The sequence below is a fragment of the Babylonia areolata genome, chromosome 6 (assembly GCF_041734735.1).
Source record: "Babylonia areolata isolate BAREFJ2019XMU chromosome 6, ASM4173473v1, whole genome shotgun sequence".
NCBI lineage: Eukaryota > Metazoa > Mollusca > Gastropoda > Neogastropoda > Buccinidae > Babylonia > Babylonia areolata.
The window spans coordinates 45,189,818-45,209,688 of record NC_134881.1 but is presented as its reverse complement, the minus strand read 5'-3'; the positions used below and the strand labels follow the sequence as shown (position 1 = coordinate 45,209,688).

Sequence of the window (19,871 nt, the reverse complement as noted above, 5' to 3'; positions counted from 1 at the left end):
TTCTCTTTCAGCACAAACGTCATGTATATAGTGTTTTCATAGTCAGTCATGGCACAAATGTTATGTATGTAGTGTTTTCATAGTCAGTTGTGGCACACGCAAACGGCACAAACGTCATGTATATAGTGTTTTCATAGTCAGTCATGGCACAAATGTCATGTATATAGTGTTTTCATAGTCAGTCATGGCACAAATGTCATGTATGTCGTGTTTTCATAGTCAGTTGTGGCACACGCAAACGGCACAAATGTCATGTATATAGTGTTTTCATAGTCAGTCATGGCACAAATGTCATGTATGTCGTGTTTTCATAGTCAGTTGTGGCACACGCAAACGGCACAAATGTCATGTATATAGTGTGTCCCTAGTCAGTCGTGGCACAAATGTCATGCATATAGAGTTATTATAGTCAGTGGTGGCACAAATGTCATGTATGTAGTGTTTTCATAGTCAGTCGTGGCACAAATGTCATGTATATAGAGTTATCATAGTTAGTCGTGGCACACAAAAAACGACACAAATGTCATGTATATAGAGTTATCATAGTCAGTCGTGGCACAAATGTCATGTATATAGAGTTATCATAGTTAGTCGTGGCACACAAAAAACGACACAAATGTCATGTATATAGAGTTATCATAGTCAGTCGTGGCACAAATGTCATGTATATAGAGTTATCATAGTCAGTCGTGGCACACAAAAAACGACACAAATGTCATGTACGCAGTATTTTCATAGTCAGTCCTGTCTCACGCAGACGAACCGAGATTTAGCTCAACGTGTTTGGTCATCGACCGGACACCGACAGACTTATGAGATCCTCAAGCCCCCCTCTGTGGCATATTGCCTTCACGGTTAATCCGCTTACTGACTGACTGGGCTGATCTCTGTGTCTGGGCTTTCACCACAACTGCACAGCCCTCCAACTGTGTCCTCAACGTTTCTGCACAAACCTCTGTGTGTGTGTGTGTGTGTGTGTGTGTGTGTGTGTGTGTGTGTGTGTGTATGTGTGTGTGTGTGTGTGTGTGTGTTTGTGTGTGTGTGTGTGTGTATGTGTGTGTGTGTGTGTGTGTGTGTGTGTGTGTGTGTGTGTGTGTGTGTGAGAGATGGGAGGGATATGGGACTGTTTGAGGGGCGTGAGGCAACGTGTGTGTGTGTGTGTGTGTGTGTGTGTGTGTGTGTGTGTGTGTGTGTGTGTGTGTGTGTGTGTGTGTGTGTGTGTGTTTGCGAGGTGTTTGTGTCTCTGTCGCGCGTGTGCACACACACACACACACTCACACACTCACACACACACACACACACACACACACACACACACACACACACACACACACACACACACACACACACGAATCAAGGATGTTTAATCTTTTGAACCGTACTGGGACATACAGGGTCTAAAGTAGCACCATTGGTATCACACAATAAATACCAGATGCAAACAGCAATGAAAACAATGACACTGCTGATAAACTGAGACAGGCAGCAGTCCTATCGTTTGTAATCTTTCCCAGTTTGATCACTTTCCACACATTCAAGCTCACTCTCCTCCCAGCTTTCAACAAGCTGCAACAGGTAACTGATGTAAAATTCCTCTCCTCTTCTTTTTTTTATGGAGTCATTACGCAGATGTACAATTTTCGGGCACTCCATAATGAAATGAAAACCGTCTCCTGTCACAATTATATCACATTTACGACAAGTACACCATTATCGTGGAATATCATGACGTTTTCTAGTATCAACAGGTAATTTGTGACTACTACACCTGAACTGCATTTATGAAAAGATGTAACAATCAGGTAGATTGGAATTATAGTTTTCTATAATTTTTTTTTGAAAGCTTTAAAGATAGCTATTTAGCTAAAGATAGCTCTAAAGCTCTCTAGACAGTTATTACTATTTTCTAGGGCGTCACGCCACATTTGATTACAATTTTCTTACAGTTCCTGCCTGACCAAAAACAACAACAAAACTATCTTTGTTCAAAATGACTGAGAATCTCAGACACAACCAAATCCACTTTCTGTTAAAATATTTTTTTGTGCAATTTACCTACACCAATGTAAAGATCCCCTCTTTCTACAGCTCAAGCAAAATACCAAACAATTCACACACACACACACACACACACACACACACAGAGAGAGAGAGTTACTGATGAATGAGTATCAGAATCGTTGGGTCAATCTTTTACCATCATGTTATTAACACCCAAATATACATACATACATACATATATATGTACATATATATATATATATATATGTGTGTGTGTGTGTGTGTGTGAATAAATGAATAAATATATATATGTGTGTGTGTGTGTGTGTGTGTGTGTGTGTGTGTGTGTGACAACCGACGTAAACACAGACCAAACATGGAGCCGAAAGTATAAACCCGTAGGAAAAACCAAGTGATGTGATGGGAAAAGGGTGGGAGAGGTGAGAGAGGCAGTGCGTCAGCCGTCGGTTCTTTCCCTTTACTTCTGTTTTCGTTGGAATGAAATGCGCCCAAATGACGTAATTGGCCAGTTAGCGTTCATTTTCAGCGCGATAATTCATTTGTCGATGGAGAAATGGACCACATACAAAGTGGTCTTCGGGGCATATTTCCCATCAAATGTGGTTCGATCCTTCGCTTGATGATTTTGATTAGTCTGGGTTTGTGCAGTTTCCTGGCTAAAATGCTAACAAACCAACATAATAAATAAAGAACAAAGAATAGGCTACATAAATAGAATAAAGAAAAAAAATCATTTGAATAGCCCTGTTAGAGAGACAATGAAATAAAAAGACAAAAAATCCCACATGTCTGTGGAACAAAACCAGAATATCATAGGCCCGTCAACTGGTATTGGTATACTGAACTGCAAACATCGAAATTGGAATCGACCAGAATCAAATTTCTGTCAAGCGCTTTTTTTTCTATTCATGTGTGTGTGTGTGTGTGTGTTTACGACTATGTTCAATATATGCAGAGTGTGCTGGAAGAAATTCGGAAAGTGTTTGTTTCGGATGTGTGCGTGATTTCATGTCCGTTTTGTGTTTGTTGTTGTGTTGTGGTTTCAATTTTCTCGCTGGATTGTCTTTATATATATATATATATATATATATATATATATATGTGTGTGTGTGTGTGTGTGTGTGTGTGTGTGTGTGTGTGTGTGTGTGTGACAGACAGAAACAGTGATAGAGAGCGAGGCGGGAACAAAGAGAAATCAATCACTGTTCACGTCTTTGATTGACAATGCTGAAGGCACCGAGGGCGGTAGCAGACTGTCCGACAGACCAGACAATGCACTGGCATTCCCACTGCTGCCAGTGTGTACGTTGAACAGAATAACACCGGGTCAACTGGCCTTTTCCTTGCAACCTTTCCCCTGAAACCAATTCACGCTTCCAGAAAAATAAAATCTTTCAAAGGTCGACTGTCAGTTCGGTTCAGGCCTGTTCAGATATGTGTTTAAGTTGAATTTCTTCTCCTGTGACAAAAGCGTTGCGTGTTACGCCCATTCGTCAAACGTCGTTGCTTGTATTGAAAAAAACACACACACCAAAAAACAAGACTGAATGAAATGTAACAGACGTGTGTGTGTGTGTGTGTGTGTGTGTGTGTGTGTGTGTGTGTGTGTGTGTGTGTGTGTGTGTGTGTGTGATGACTCATTTGCTTCAAGCACATAGCAGAATTATTTCCTCCGTCTATTTAAATCTGTCTGTCTGTCTGTGTGTCTGTTCTCCTGCCCCCACCTCCCCACCCCTCTCTCTCTTTCTCTCTCTGCGTTCACGAATGCGTCCGTTGTGAATATATGCGCAGTCTTTCTGTGTGTGTCGGGACGTGCAAGTAACGGCAAAATGTGGACGACCTTTATTCCACATTGAACAATAATCCTACACTTGAGTAGTCTGATTTGCACGAAAGTCTAATACGTGTATTAAAAGCATAAACATTGTATCAGTATAACGAATTAATATATTACTTTAAAGAGGTTAACGTCCGATCAGCACAGAATCGTGTGCGAACACGCGCATGTGAGTACAAGCACATACACACACTTCACATGCACATGCACTCACCCACACACTCAGACACAGACAGACAGTCACGCACACGCACACACACACACACACACACACACATTTCCGACTTCGATAAAGGCAGTGGAACCCATTCTGGTTTGTTTATAGCGCCCTCTCCAAGTAACGAACGATTTCTAACGGCAATTGCTATTTTGATTATTTGGGTTTTGTTTTGGTTTCGTTTCTTCTTGCAGTTGCAGTTAGCCTTTTTCTTCACTCTCTCTCTCTCTCTCTCTCTCTCTCTCTCTGTCACCAGAGCTTTTCAGCCAATGACATTAAACAGTGTTTCTCTCTCTCTCTCTCTCTCTCTCTCTCTCTCTCTCTCTCTCTCTCTCTCTCTCTCTTCTCTCTCTCTCTCTTCTTCTCCTTCTTCTTACACTTCTTCTTCTCCTCCTTTCGCCATGATCGCCGTTCTTTATCCCCTGTGGAGGCACATGCCGCACCTCCCTTCTCCATCCACTGCCACCTCTCTCTCTTTGTTGTTGCTGTGTGTTATGTTTTGGTGCCGGGTGAATTCGGTATCCCTTTCTGGAGGTTCGTGCTCAGCTCTTATTCTTCTTATGATCATGATCATTATCATTATCGTTGTACCGTGCCGTTTATTCTTCTTATGATCATTATCATTATCATTATCGTTGTACCGTGCCGTTTATTCTTCTTATGATCATTATCATTATCGTTGTACCGTGCCGTTTATTCTTCTTATGATCAAGATCATTATCGTTGTACCGTGCCGTTTATTCTTCTTATGATCATTATCATTATCGTTGTACTGTGCCGTTTATTCTTCTTATGGTCATGATCATTATCATTGTACTGTGCCGTTTATTCTTCTTATGGTCATGATCATTATCATTGTACTGTGCCGTTTATTCTTATGATGATGATTATTATCATTATCGATGTACCGTGCGGTTTATTCTTCTTATGATCATTATCATTATCGTTGTACCGTGCCGTTTATTCTTCTTATGATCATGATCATTATCATTGCACTGTGCTGTTTATTCTTCTTATGATCATGTTGAGTATCATTATCGTTGTACCGTGCCGTTTATTCTGCTTATGATCATGATCATTATCATTATCGTCATACCGTGCCGTTTATTCTTCTTATGATCATGATCATTATCGTACCGTGCCGTTTATTCGTCTTATGATCATGATCATGATCAACGTCGTACCGTTCCGTTTCAGTGGCTTCACCCTGACTTTCTGGTCCGGAGATGCAGACAGTGTGTCAGGTGACTGTGGGGACCGGACGGATGATGGTCTGTGCTGTCTCTCCACGTCTCCCCAAGCCGCTCGCTTGTCACGTGCACCTGAGTTATGGCTTTTCTGGTAATCCCTTCTTCTCACTCTCTTCTTTCTTCCCCCCCCCCCCCCCCCCCCCGTGTTTTTGGTTGTTGTTTGTTGTTTTTTTTGTCCTTTATCCTTCTGTGTCTGCCTGTCTACCTTTCTGTCTGTCTGTCTGTCTGTCTCTTTCTCTCTACCTCATCTTCCCTCTACCTGTCCCACACTCAAACCCTCTTCCCTCCTTTGCCCGCTTTCTCTGTCCCCCCTATTCTCCCGCCCCACACCAACAGGCATTGTGATGGTTGTCCCCCCTGCCCTCCCCAGACCAGGCATCCCCCCCTGCCCTTCCCATACCAGGCATTGTGATGGTTGTCCCCCCCTGCCCTCCTCCCACCCCCATACCAGACCAGGCATTGTGATGGTTGTCCCCCCCTGCCCTCCTCCCACCCCCATACCAGACCAGGCATTGTGATGGTTGTCCCCCCTGCCCTCCCCCCACCCCCATACCAGACCAGGCATTGTGATGGTTGTCCCCCCCTGCCCTCCTCCCACCCCCATACCAGACCAGGCATTGTGATGGTTGTCCCCCCTGCCCTCCCCCCACCCCCATACCAGACCAGGCATTGTGATGGTTGTCCCCCCCTGCCCTCCTCCCACCCCCATACCAGACCAGGCATTGTGATGGTTGTCCCCCCTGCCCTCCCCCCACCCCCATACCAGACCAGGCATTGTGATGGTTGTCTGCCTGTCTACCTTTCTGTCTGTCTGTCTGTCTGTCTCTCTCTTTCTCTCTACCTCATCTTCCCTCTACCTGTCCCACACTCAAACCCTCTTCCCTCCTTTGCCCGCTTTCTCTGTCCCCCCTATTCTCCCGCCCCACACCAACAGGCATTCTGATGGTTGTCCCCCCTGCCCTCCCCCCACCACCATACCAGACCAGGCATTGTGATGGTTGTCCCCCCTGCCCTCTCCCCACCCCCATACCAGAACAGGCATTGTGATGGTTGTCCCCCCTGCCCTCCCCCCACCCCCATACCAGACCAGGCATTGTGATGGTTGTCCCCCCCTGCCCTCCTCCCACCCCCATACCAGACCAGGCATTGTGATGGTTGTCCCCCCTGCCCTCCCCCCACCCCCATACCAGAACAGGCATTGTGATGGTTGTCCCCCCCTGCCCTCCTCCCACCCCCATACCAGACCATGCATTGTGATGGTTGTCCCCCCTGCCCTCCCCCCCCCCCCCCCACAACCGTACCAGAACAGGCATTGTGATGGTTGATCTCCATGAAGCCAGGCGTGAAGCACTGGGGGATAATGAAGCCTGCAATATATCGACCCGCCAGCTGAGGCAGCTAACTCCGTGCAACTAACAATTAATATTGGCCAGGACATTTCACAGCCTGCCTCCACAGAAAGAGCGGGGTACATGTCACAGAGAGCGGAGGCTGGCAAAGGGACAGAGAACGTGGGTACATGTCACCCAGAGGTTTGCACAGGGACAGAGACCGGGGTACGTGTCACAGGTTGACACAGGGACAGAGAACGGGGTACATGTCACAGGATGACACAGGGACAGAGAACGGGGTACATGTCACCCAGAGGATGACACAGGGACAGAGAACGGGGTACATGTCACCCAGAGGATGACACAGGGACAGAGAACGGGGTACATGTCACAGGATGACACAGGGACAGAGAACGGGGTACATATCACATGATGACACAGGGATATCGAACGGGATACATGTCACAGGATGAGACATGGACAGAGTACGGGGTACATGTCACCCAGAGGTTGGCACAGGGACAGAGAACGGGGTACATGTCACAGGATCACACAGGGACAGAGAACGGGGTATGTGTCTCTCAGAGGTTGGCACAGGGACAGAGAACGGGGTACATGTCACCCAGAGGTTGGCACAGGGACAGAGAACGGGGTACATGTCACCCAGAGGTTGGCACAGGGACAGAGAACGGGGTACACGTCACAGGATCACACAGGGACAGAGAACGGGGTACATGTCACAGGTTGGCACAGGGACAGATAACGGGGTACATGTCACAGGTTGACACAGGGACAGATAAAGGGGTACATGTCACAGGATGACACAGGGACAGAGAACGGGGTACATGTCACAGGTTGACACAGGGACAGAGAACGGGGTACATGTCTCTCAGAGGTTGGCACAGGGGCAGAGAACGGGGTACATGTCTCTCAGAGGTTTGCACAGGGACAGAGAACGGGGTACATGTCACAGGATGACAGGGATAGAGAACGGGGTACATGTCACAGGTTGACACAGGGACACAGAACGGGGTACATATCTCTCAGAGGTTGGCACAGGGACTGAGAACGGGGTACATGTCACAGGTTGACACAGGGACACAGAACGGGGTACATATCTCTCAGATGTTGGCACAGGGACTGAGAACGGGGTACATGTCACAGGATGACACAGGGACTGAGAACGGGGTACATGTCACAGGATGACACAGGGACTGAGAACGGGGTACATGTCACAGGATGACACAGGGACTGAGAACGGGGTACATGTCACAGGATGACACAGGGACAGAGTACGGGGTACATGTCACCCAGAGGTTGGCACAGGGACTGAGAACGGGGTACATGTCACAGGATGACACAGGGACAGAGTACGGGGTACATGTCACCCAGAGGTTGGCACAAGGACAGAGAACGGGGTACATGTCACAGGTTGACACAGGGACTGAGAACGGGGTACATGTCACAGGATGACACAGGGACAGAGAACGGGATACATGTCACAGGATGACACAGGGACAGAGTACGGGGTACATGTCACCCAGAGGTTGGCACAAGGACAGAGAACGGGGTACATGTCACAGGTTGACACAGGGACAGAGGACGAGAGTAAACTGCTCAAATAAGAGGAGGGGGAAGGGGAGAACAAAGTGGGAGGGGTGGAGAGAGGGAACAAGAGAGAGGCCACACACACACACAAAAAAAAATCTGACAGTGATTTGAGAATTGTTTATTTTTTGTTGTTGTTTTTTTTTGGTTTTTTGTTTGTTTGTTTGTGTGTTGTTGTTTTTTTTTTGTAAATTTAAGGAATTAGTGAGCATGCATGAGAGAAAGAGAGAGAGAGAGAGAGTTGGTAAAGCTAGCGAGCTTGTTCGGAATCAGTTGTGCACACTCACCTCTCTCCCAAACACAACCAACCAAACACACACACACACACACACACACACGCACGCACGCACGCACGCACGCACACACGGGGATGGAGAGAGAGGGAGACAGACAGACAGACATAGAGAAACAGACAATGGCACAGACATCATATACAATGTGACTCCATCGTGTGGTGGGAGGCATGTCACTAACCTTCCATGCAGTAGCCCAGAGGGAGAAAGCCCTTGAGGTCAGCAGACTGCAGCTTGTGGGTGAGGTCCTTGTTGATGTTGTCCGTCAGGTGGCGTGCCTGTTGGAGCTGCTTGCCCAGGGCCGCTGACGTGCTGCAGCACGTCTGGCACACCCGTGTCACCGTCTTCAGGGTCTTCTGGAGGTTCTCGTCGTCATCCACGTCCGGAACGCCTCCTCGTAAAGAAAGCTTGTGGTGGTAATCCTGCAGGGCCGCCATCACGTGCTGAAGCTGGCTGGAAACCTGCTTCTCTAAGACCTGGGGGGATGGGGGGCTGTCCGGGACTGATGACCTCTGGTGGCTCTCTGGGAACCCAGGACATGCTGGGTTTTCTTCGGTGGGCGAATCCTTGTCGTGGGAAACATTGTTGGCTCGGGTTGTAGAACACGGTGATTCTTCAAGAACTGGTGGACTCTTTGGTGAAACACTGTTATCTAAGGTCGGTGAACTGTGTGGTTCTTCATGGATTGGTGAATTGTTCTGATGGTACTTTGGGGATGCAGAAGATTCTTGTTCTTCTGCAAGTGAGGAACTCCTCTTCTGGGAAACCTTCTCCAAGCTTGGAGAATATGGCGAAAGTTCACCGGAGTCTGGCAACTTCTGGTGGTTCTTTGGAGCCCGTGAAAGTGTTTGGTCTTCGACTGTAAATGAATTTGCCTCGTGGAAAATGTTGGTCTCTATGGTTGGAGAATATGGTGGTTCGTCAGAGACTGATGAACTTTTCTTTGGAGAAACATTGTTCTCAAAAGTCGGAGAATATGGTGGTTCATCGAAGACTGATGAACTTTTCTTTGGAGAAACATTGTTCTCAAACGTCGGAGAATATGGTGGTTCATCGAAGACTGATGAACTTTTCTTTGGAGAAACATTGTTCTCAAAAGTCGGAGAATATGGTGGTTCATCGAAGACTGATGAACTTTTCTTTGGGGAAACATTGTTCTCAAAAGTCGGAGAATATGGTGGTTCATCAGAGATTGATGAACTTTTCTTTGGAGAAACATTGTTCTCAAAAGTCGGAGAATATGGTGGTTCATCAGAGATTGATGAACTTTTCTTTGGGGAAACATTGTTCTCAAAAGTCGGAGAATATAGTGGTACATCAGGAACTGGTGAACAGTTCTGACTGATCTTTGCAGAAGGAGATGTTGATTTCCCAGTGATTGGTGACCTCATCTTTTGAACATCGTTATTCTCTGAGGTCTGAGATGAGGGCGGATGGTTAGGATCTGATGGAGTCGTCCCGCATGAAACATTCTCAGAGATCTGAGGTGGAGGTTGGTTAGGGCTTGAGGAAGTTGCATCACCTGCCTCGTGATTCTCTGAGGTTGACATATCATTGTTAGGGTGAGCTAGAATGGCTTCAGTGTCAGGATTTCTGTCAGGAACCACAGGAGGTTTTGAACACTGGGAATTCTGATTGGTGAACTTCTGAGTCACGTGACTGTCGGCCTCTTCACCAGGGACAGGGGACCTGTGTGCGGCATCCTCTTTCTTTTGTTGACCATCATCAGCCTGATCATCATTCTTCATATCGGAGCTTCCATTGACGTCTGCACATTCACGTTGTTGAGGAGAGGACGCTATCAGTGTTTCTGTCTGTTCAGACAGACAGTCGTTTGTTGACAAGGGAGGCGGAGGAAACTTTTCTTGTGGCTCTTTGCACGAGTGTTGGAGCTCCGGCCGTGGATGGGAATCAGAAGGCTGAGAGTCTGCTTGGTGTTCTGGTACAGATGCCGGAGACTGAGGCTCTGATGAGGGTTGTTGATCAGTTTCCAAATGTTGAGCGTCTGACGAGGGCTGTGGTTTCCATCCAGAAGGTTGTGGGGACGGAGTTTCCGAGTGCAAGGCCGAGGTGTTGGACGAGGGTTGTGTGGAGGCGGGAGGATGGAATTCGGCCGCAGAGGAACCAGGACGTGGGGTGTTGGCCTCACTGTCTCCGATTCCCTCATCGTCTGTTATGAAAATCTTGGTCGGTTTCTCCACATTACTCCCTGCAGTGTTGTGGGGTGGGGGGGAGGTCTGGGATACCTCTCCTCCCTCACTCTTCTCCATCATGAATGATTTGCAAAGTGTTGCTGACTTTCCGTTAATCCTGACTTGTAACGTGATGCTGACTTTCCGTTAATCCTGACTTGCAAGGTGTTGCTGACTTTCCGTTGATCCTGACTTTCAGGTTAATGCTGACATTCCGTTAATCCTGCCTTTCAAGGACTTGCAAGGTGATGCTGTCTTTCCACAGTCTTTTTTTTAATTTTGTCTTTGTCACTCTTTATGTTGGCTTCAACAAAATGTTGATTTCTTAATTTGGTTGTTAAAAGTAGACATCTATTTTTAGCACGGATGAAACCCTTTTCAGTGCAGTACAGGAATCATAGAAATGCTGCCGTTTATCCTTCACTTAACGGTAATAAATAGCTGATGACTGTGCTGTTAACTGAGGATCAACTTTACTTGTCAGGGTTTGTCATTTCTTTCTCTTCTCCACAGCTGGGTGTCTAAAAATTTAGACATTTTCAGAACCCCCCCCAACTAATTCAGAATTTAAAAAAAAAATCACACATTGTTCATGCTGTCAGTTTTAAACAAAAGTACATACTGATGTAACTAATTTCGATGGCAGTTGAATTTCTCCTCACGCACTCTTCATTAAATTAAAGTCTCATTTTCACCACTTTTGATGGACCTTATTTGGTACAATGTCACTTTGTCAGTTACGAGCAAAACAATTGGTCATATTTCTCACAGTTTCAGTCACTTCAGAGAGAGAGTGAAGAACTCAATCTCAATCTACGAATTGTCGAATATACACACTTATATTCACACACTCTGGAGGCAGAATAAGATTAACTACAACGGCAACCCAGCGCCCAACAAGTGGGTTTAGGGTCTGCAAATGTGTACACTTTCATCGCTAATTCTGTTCATGCCACGATTCGAAATGTCCGTAAGCAGCTTATCGTTAAAAGGAGCTCCACGAGATTTTTTTCTTTTTGTTTTTTGTCATGTATATAATCAACACGCCTCTTTGTGTTCACAGCGCACACTGTAGTCTTGTATATATTCAACACGTCTCTTTGTGTTCACAGCGCACACTGTAGTCTTGTATATAATCAACACGCCTCTTTGTGTTCACAGCGCACACTGTAGTCTTGTATATAATCAACACGCCTCTTTGTGTTCACAGCGCACACTGCAGCCATGTAGCCTATATATTCAACACGCCTCTTTGTGTTCACAGCGCATACTGTAGTCTTGTATATGATCAACACGCCTCTTTGTGTTCACAGCGCACACGGCAGTCATGTATATAATCAGCACGCCTCTTTGTGTTCACAGCGCACACCCCAGTCATGTATATAATCAGCACGTCTCTGTGTGTTCACAGCGCACACAGCATACACACGTCCACAGTCAGCCTTGCCAAAAACGGTAATTTCAAATCAAAACATTCGCTTTCGAATTTAAAACGACTTGCTGGTCATCATAAATATTTTTGGATACAATCACATTAACTTCAACCACAGATGAAATGTCATCGGACCTGTCTTGTGTCTTGGACACTGTTCCTGCATCAATCTTTAATTAAACCAAAGGAGAAAAAAAATCAGCAATAATCATTTTTAAGCACGACTCGCAAAACTGAAACGTTTGTGACTAGTTTTCGGAAGAAAAAAAAAACTCCTTTTATTTTTGAGGACCTGACAGCATGGTTTTCTACAGCCAGCCGCCTGCAAGCTAAACCCTGACTGTCAGTGGCTGCAGTCTTTACCGTGTGACGGCGGGTTCACTTGATTGATATCCACTGGCAGCACTAGGGTCCACTTGATTGATATCCACTGGCAGCACAAGCACAAGGCGCAGTGTGGGGCGGCCGTCAGTGCTTGAGCGATCAGAGGGAAGGTCAATCCCGTGTGCGTGTTGTGAGTGTTCGATGCACCATGTCGCACGGCGACGCCAAATCCCCGGGAGAAATCACAGTCCGTCATGACTACCTAAAGTGCAATGCCCGCCAGAAGAAAACAGACGCGATAAAAGTTGTATTTGTAGACAATAGCTGGCGGGAAGGAGGACAAGACGAGGTAAAACAAAGCTAGGCAAGGCAAGGTAAAAACGAAGCTAGTCAAGGCAAGGTAAAACGAAGCTAGACAAGGCAAGGTAAAACGAAGCTAGGCAAGGTAAAATAAAGCTAGGCAAGGCAAGGTAAAACAAAGGAAGGCAAGGCAAAGCGAGGTAAAACAAAGCAAGGCAAGGTAAAACAAAGCTAGGCAAGGCAAGGCAGCTAAAACAAAGCTAGGCAAGGCAAGGTAAAACTAAGTTAGGCAAGGCAAGGCAGCTAAAACAAAGCAAGGCAAGGTAAAACTAAACTAGGCAAGGCAGCTAAAACAAAGCTAGGCAAGGCAAGGCAGCTAAAACAAAGCTAGGCAAGGCAAGGTAAAACTAAGCTAGGCAAGGCAAGGTAAAACTAAGCTAGGCAAGGCAAGGCAGCTAAAACAAAGCTAGGCAAGGCAAGGTAAAACTAAGCTAGGCAAGGCAAGGTAAAACTAAGCTAGGCAAGGTAAAACAAAGGTAGGCAAGGCAAGGCAAAACGAAGCTAGGCAAGGCAAGGCAAAACGAAGCTAGGCAAGGCAAGGCAGCTAAAACAATGCAATGCAAGGAAAAGGAAGGCAACGTAAAGCAAAGTTAAGCGTGAAAAGGTAAAGCTAGGCAAGGTGAAACAAGGCAAGGGAAAGCAAAGCTAGGCAAGGCTAGGTAAAACAAGGCAAGGTAAAGCAAAGCTAGACAAGGCTAGGTAAAGCAATGCAAGGCTAGGTAAAACAAGGCAAGGTAAAGCAATGCTGGGCAAGGTAAAGCTAGGCAAGGCTAGGTAAAACCAGGCAAGGTAAAGCAAAGCAAGGCAAGGTAAAGCTGGGGAAGGTTAGGAAAGGCAAGGCAAGGCAAGGTAAAAACAAAGTTAGGCAAGGCAAGGTAAAAACAAAGCTAGGCAAGGTAAGGCAAGGTAAAGCTTGTGTTTGTGTGTGTGTGTGTGTGTGTGTGTAAAATCATCTGCTTTTTTCTGTCTATCTGCGTGCCATTGTCACGAAGTCAGCTACACTTGTGGCACGATGGCACTCCCTGCGCTACATGAAAAGATAGGAGTGGGGGGGGGGGGTAGCGGGGGGAGGGGGGATGGAAGGGTGCTTTTAAAAAAGAAATCGTGTCAACGTCAAAGCAACAACAACAAACAAACAAACTTCAAAACAACAACAACAACAACACACACACACACACACACACACACACATTTTCAATAAGATACGCATGAAGTTCTATCTTATACCTCGACATACTGTGTCACAACAGGAGTACAACTTCTTGCCTTTGTAGACTACAGAGACGGAATTACACACACATGCTTTCATGCTTACGCTTGATTGGTTACACCTTGTATGACCGTGTGCTCTGGATTAAGTGCCGCAATCTGTCAGGTTTTCCGGCCAGTCAGAACGAGAATAGCGATGTGGTTCAGTGGTTTACACCGCCAGTCTGGCTTCCAGCTTTAATGAGAGAAAAAAAGAAGCAGTTAATGCGTGCCAGTAATTGTAGGCGTGGGGTGTGTGTGTGTGTGTGTGTGTGTGTAACTTGCGTGCGCATGAAACTGGATAAACGTGAGACTTGATAGCATGCATGGGTGTATGTAGATCTGCGTGTATGTAGATATGTATGTAGGTATGTGTGTATATAGATGTGTGTGTATGTAGGTCTATGCGTATGTAGATTTGTGTGTATATAGTTCTGTGTGTATGCAGGTCTGTGTGTAAGTAGATCTGTGTGCATGTAGAACTGTGTATGCAGATATGTGTGTATGTAGATCTGTGTGTATGTAAATTTGTGTGTATATAGATCTGTGTGTAAGTAGGTCTGTGAGTATGTGTGTGTAGGTATGTGTGTATGTACATTTGTGTGTATATAGATCTGTGTGTAAGTAGGTCTGTGTGTATGTGTGTGTAGGTCTGTGTGTATGCAGATTTGTGTGTATATAGATATGTGTGTATGCAGGTCTGTGTGTATGTAGAACTGTGTATGCACATCTGTGTGTATGTAGATCTCTGTGTGTGTAGGTCTGTGTGTATGCAAATTTGTGTGTATATAGCTCTGTGTGTAAGTACATCTGTGTATATGTAGGTCTGTGTGTATGTGTGTGTAAGTCTGTGTGTATGTAGATTTGTGTCCATGCAGATTCATGTGTATATAATAATAATGATAATATTAATGGTAATGATGATGATGATGATGAAGTGCGTTTCTATAGAAGTAACCTTTCAGCTGAAGATCGAAATGACCGAGAAGACTGATAAGTCCTGAGCGAAGAAGACAGATACTGTGGGAGTGTACCATGAAAAAAAAAAGCAGTACGCGAGCATGGCAAGTTTGAATTGAATGCGGAATTTAATTGGAAGCCAATGCAGCTCTTTGAGCAAAGGTTATCACATGCTCACGCTTAGATTTCCGCGCTACAAGTTTAGCTGCAGTGTTCTGAACTTTCTGCAAATGACTGATCTGATCAGCTGGAAGACCCACTGGTACCGAACTGCAGTAATCCAGACGCGAGGTAACAGCGGAGGAGACAAGTCTAACTGTTGCAGTCTTCGAAAGATATGAACGAATGCTGGCAATTTTCCAAATTTCGAGATAAGCCGCACGGTTGATGAAGCTAATATGTTGCTGCATGAACAATGTTTAGTCTAGATTTCCACCAAGGTACTTGACAAAATGTTTGAAAAGAACTGTATCACCCCCAATGTTAGCAAACTCACTGTATGTCCACTTTACAAAGGTGTGGTGCTGAGCCCACTGGCATGATCTTGGTTTTGTGTGTGTTGAGTTTCAATTTGTTGCTGCTCATCCAGGCCAGCTGGTGATCAATACAATGTAGGTCTGTGTGCATGTGGGTCTGTGTGTGTGTAGATCTATAGCAATAAATGATCAATGGTTTCTCCACTGCAATGGAAATTCGTTTATAGCTTAGTCTGTGAAGGATTATAACTATCAAATTAGAAGGCATGATTACACTGGCTCTTAGTGCTACAGACTTGGGAGCTGGTTGGTCTTTGGGGACCATCCCAACGCCGACTGTCCTAAAACCCTCTTGGCCGAAAGAGTGGGAATACAACTTGGGCAAGACTATCTCAAACACACCCCCACACACACCCATCCACCCCACCCCACCCCACCCCACACACACAACACACGCGCACGCACGCACACACACACACACACACACACACAGCACCTCCACCCATACATACACCCATACATAGACACACTATGATCAATATCTGGCCAAGACAGACGGGACGGCAGTTGCTTCTTCTACTGTTGTGAAGGTCAATGTCGGACATGACGGATTGCCATACATAAGAACTGATTGCCATACATAAGAACTGACTGCCATACATAAGGACTGACTGCCATACATAAGAACTGACTGCCATAAGGACTGACTGCCATACGTAAGGACTGACTGCCATACATAAGAACTGACTGCCATACATAAGGACTGACTGCCATACATGAGAACTGACTGCCATAAGGACTGACTGCCATACATAAGAACTGACTGCCATAAGGACTGACTGCCATACACAACGACTGACTGCCATACATAAGAACTGACTGCCATACATAAGGACTGACTAACATACATAAGAACTGACTGCCATAAGGACTGACTGCTATACATAAGAACTGACTGCCATCAGGACTGACTGTCATACATAAGGACCGACTGCCATATATAAGGAGTGACTGCCATACATAAGAACTGACTGTCATACATAAGGACTGACATACATAAGGACTGACTGCAATACATAAGAACTGACTGTCATACATAAGGAGTGACTTACATAAGGATTGACTGCCATACATAAGGACTGACTTACATAAGGACTGACTGCCATACATAAGAACTGAGTGCCATACATAAGGACTGACTGCCATAAGGACTGACTGCCATACATAAGGACTGACTACCATACATAAGGACTGAGGACTGACTACCATACATAAGAACTGACTGCCATACATAAGAACTGACTACTGACTGCCATACATAAGGAGTGACTGCCATACATTAGGAGTGACTGCCATACATAAGGACTGAGGACAGACTGCCATGCATAAGAACTGACTGCCACACATAAGAACTGACTGCCATACACAAGGACTGCCTGCCATACATAAGGACTGACTGCCATACATAAGGACTGACTGCCATACATAACGAGAACGGATGATGTTCACTGAGGCAAAATGGCAGACTGGGGTGGCATTAAGGTCAGTACCTCCATGGCTGACTGGGGTGGTATTAAGGTCGTCAGTACCTCCATGGCTGACTGGGGTGGCATTCAGGTCAGTATCTCTATGGCTGACTGGGGTGGCATTAAGGTTGTCAGTACCTCTATGGCTGACTGGGGTGGCATTCAGGTCAGTACCTCTATGGCTGACTGGGGTGGCATTAAGGTCAGTACCTCTATGGCTCACTGGGGTGGCATTTAGGTTGTCAGTACCTCTATGGCTGACAGGAGTGGCATAAAGGTCAGTACCTCTATGGCTGACTGGGGTGGCATTACGTTCGTCAGTACCTCTATGGCTGACAGGAGTGGCATTACGTTCGTCAGTACCTCTATGGCTGACAGGAGTGGCATAAAGGTCAGTACCTCTATGGCTGACTGGGGTGGCATTGAGGTTGTCAGTACCTCTATGGCTGACTGGGGTGGCATGAAAGTCAGTACCTCTATGGTTGACTGGGGTGGCATTCAGGTTGTCAGTACCTCCATGGCTGACTGGGGTGGCATTAAGGTTGTCAGTACCTCCATGGCTGACTGGGGTGGCATTAAGGTTGTTAGTACCTCTATGCCTCACTGGGGTGGCATTCAGGTCAGTACCTCTATGGCTGACTGGGGTGGCATTAAGGTTGTCAGTACCTTTATGGCTGACTGGGGTGGCATTCAGGTCAGTACCTCTATGGCTGACTGGGGTGGCATTAAGGTCAGTACCTCTATGGCTGACTGGGGTGGCGTTAAGGTTGTCAGTACCTCTTTGGCTGACTGGGGTGTCGTTAATGTTGTCAGTACCTCTATGGCTCACTGGGGTGGCGTTAAGGTTGTCAGTACATCTATGGCTGACTGGGGTGGCGTTAAGATTGTCAGTTCCACCTTGACTCACTGGGGTGGCTTAGCGCCCAGCTGGCATCCACAAGGTTGTCAGTTCCGTTCCGTCAGTGGCTTCCAACCATAACTGGCGAACTGCAGACCGCCTCACTGTGCTGTGTTGTGATGTTTTACATGATATTGTATTGTATTGTGTTGTATAGTTTTACTTTTTGTCACAACATATATCTCTTTGTGACAGCCTGACTGTTCTCAAGGGCGAGAGCGCGTCACCACAATGCGTAATATGTATGTATGTATTGTATTGTATGTATGTATATATACTCTGGACTGTGGATCAAGCGATGACTGTTGCGGTCGTATAACACGGTCCCATACCTTCTTCGCATTCACGCAGGCTTACACACACACACACACACACACACACACACACACACACACACACACACGTACTCACGCACTGTAATATGTAATATTTAAAAAAAAAAAAAAAAAAAAAAAAAAATATATATATATATATATATATATACGCACATACCTACGCATGGCAATAAACAAAAGGTTCTTGAAATATTTCAACGCGAACGAAACAGCGTCACCAGTGTTATTTATCGGATTTTGTCTCAAATTTTGTGAGTTTCTTTCTCTCACTCAGCTTTTTTAGATCACGTACAATATTTCCGACTTGATTACCATTCTTTTTTTATGTGGTTTAATGCGAGGAGCGCTCATTCTAACTACGGGACCACCAGAATAACAAATTAGTGATACAGTAGAGCAGTGATATCAAAGCTATGATGTCCAACGTCAGTTCATCCCTGAAAACCCGTGCTGCTCTACAATGCGAAGCACGTGGTGACGGTGATGGCCCTCCTCACACGTGACACGACGCGAAGTTCGTGCTGTCGTCTGTCTTGACATCTGCCAAGGAAACTCTCAATGAAGGTGAGGTTTACTTTGGTAAGCAATTTCCATGCAGAACAACAGTTTAAACTAATTCAAAGAATTCATGTTTGGGATATCAAGCCTCCAACACGATGACTGTTAGGGTCGTCCAGTAAGCGTATGCTGCATCAAGACAGGGCAGTGCACACACTGTATGCTGCATCAAGACAGGACAGTGCACACACTGTATGCTGTATCAAGACAGGGCAGTGCACACACTGTATGCTGCATCAAGACAGGGCAGTGCACACACTGCTGCATCAAGACAGGGCAGTGCACACACTGTATGCTGTATCAAGACAGGGCAGTGCACACACTGTATGCTGTATCAAGACAGGGCAGTGCACACACTGTATGCTGCATCAAGACAGGGCAGTGCACACACTGTATGCTGCATCAAGACAGGGCAGTGCACACACTGTATGCTGTATCAAGACAGGGCAGTGCACACACTGTATGCTGTATCAAGACAGGGCAGTGCACACACTGTATGCTGCATCAAGACAGGGCAGTGCACACACTATATGCTGCATCAAGACAGGGCAGTGCACACACTGCATGCTGTATCAAGACAGGACAGTGCACACACTGCATGCTGCATCATCAAGACAGGGCAGTGCACACACTGCATGCTGTATCATCAAGACAGGGCAGTGCACACACTGTATGCTGCATCAAGACAGGGCAGTGCACACACTGCATGCTGTATCAAGACAGGGCAGTGCACACACTGCATGCTGCATCAAGACAGGGCAGTGCACACACTGCATGCTGCATCAAGACAGGGCAGTGCATACACTGCTGCATCAAGACAGGGCAGTGCACACACTGCATGCTGCATCAAGACAGGGCAGTGCATACACTGCTGCATCAAGACAGGGCAGTGCATACACTGCTGCATCAAGACAGGGCAGTGCACACACTGCATGCTGCATCAAGACAGGGCAGTGCACACACTGCATGCTGCATCAAGACAGGGCAGTGCACACACTGCTGTA

The 19,871-nt window shown here is 46.1% G+C and overlaps 1 protein-coding gene across 1 annotated transcript in view; it reads right to left on the bottom strand.

Annotated features, from left to right (window-relative positions):
* Window positions 1-12,602, bottom strand: part of LOC143283075 (death domain-containing protein 1-like) — a 39,276-nt gene extending 26,674 nt beyond the window's left edge. The window contains exon 1 of the mRNA XM_076589110.1: window positions 8,740-12,602. Within this exon, the coding sequence (XP_076445225.1) occupies window positions 8,740-10,831 (2,092 nt within the window). The 5' untranslated portion in view covers window positions 10,832-12,602. The remainder of the gene's footprint in view (window positions 1-8,739) is intronic.
* Between the last annotated feature and the right edge of the window lie 7,269 nt (window positions 12,603-19,871).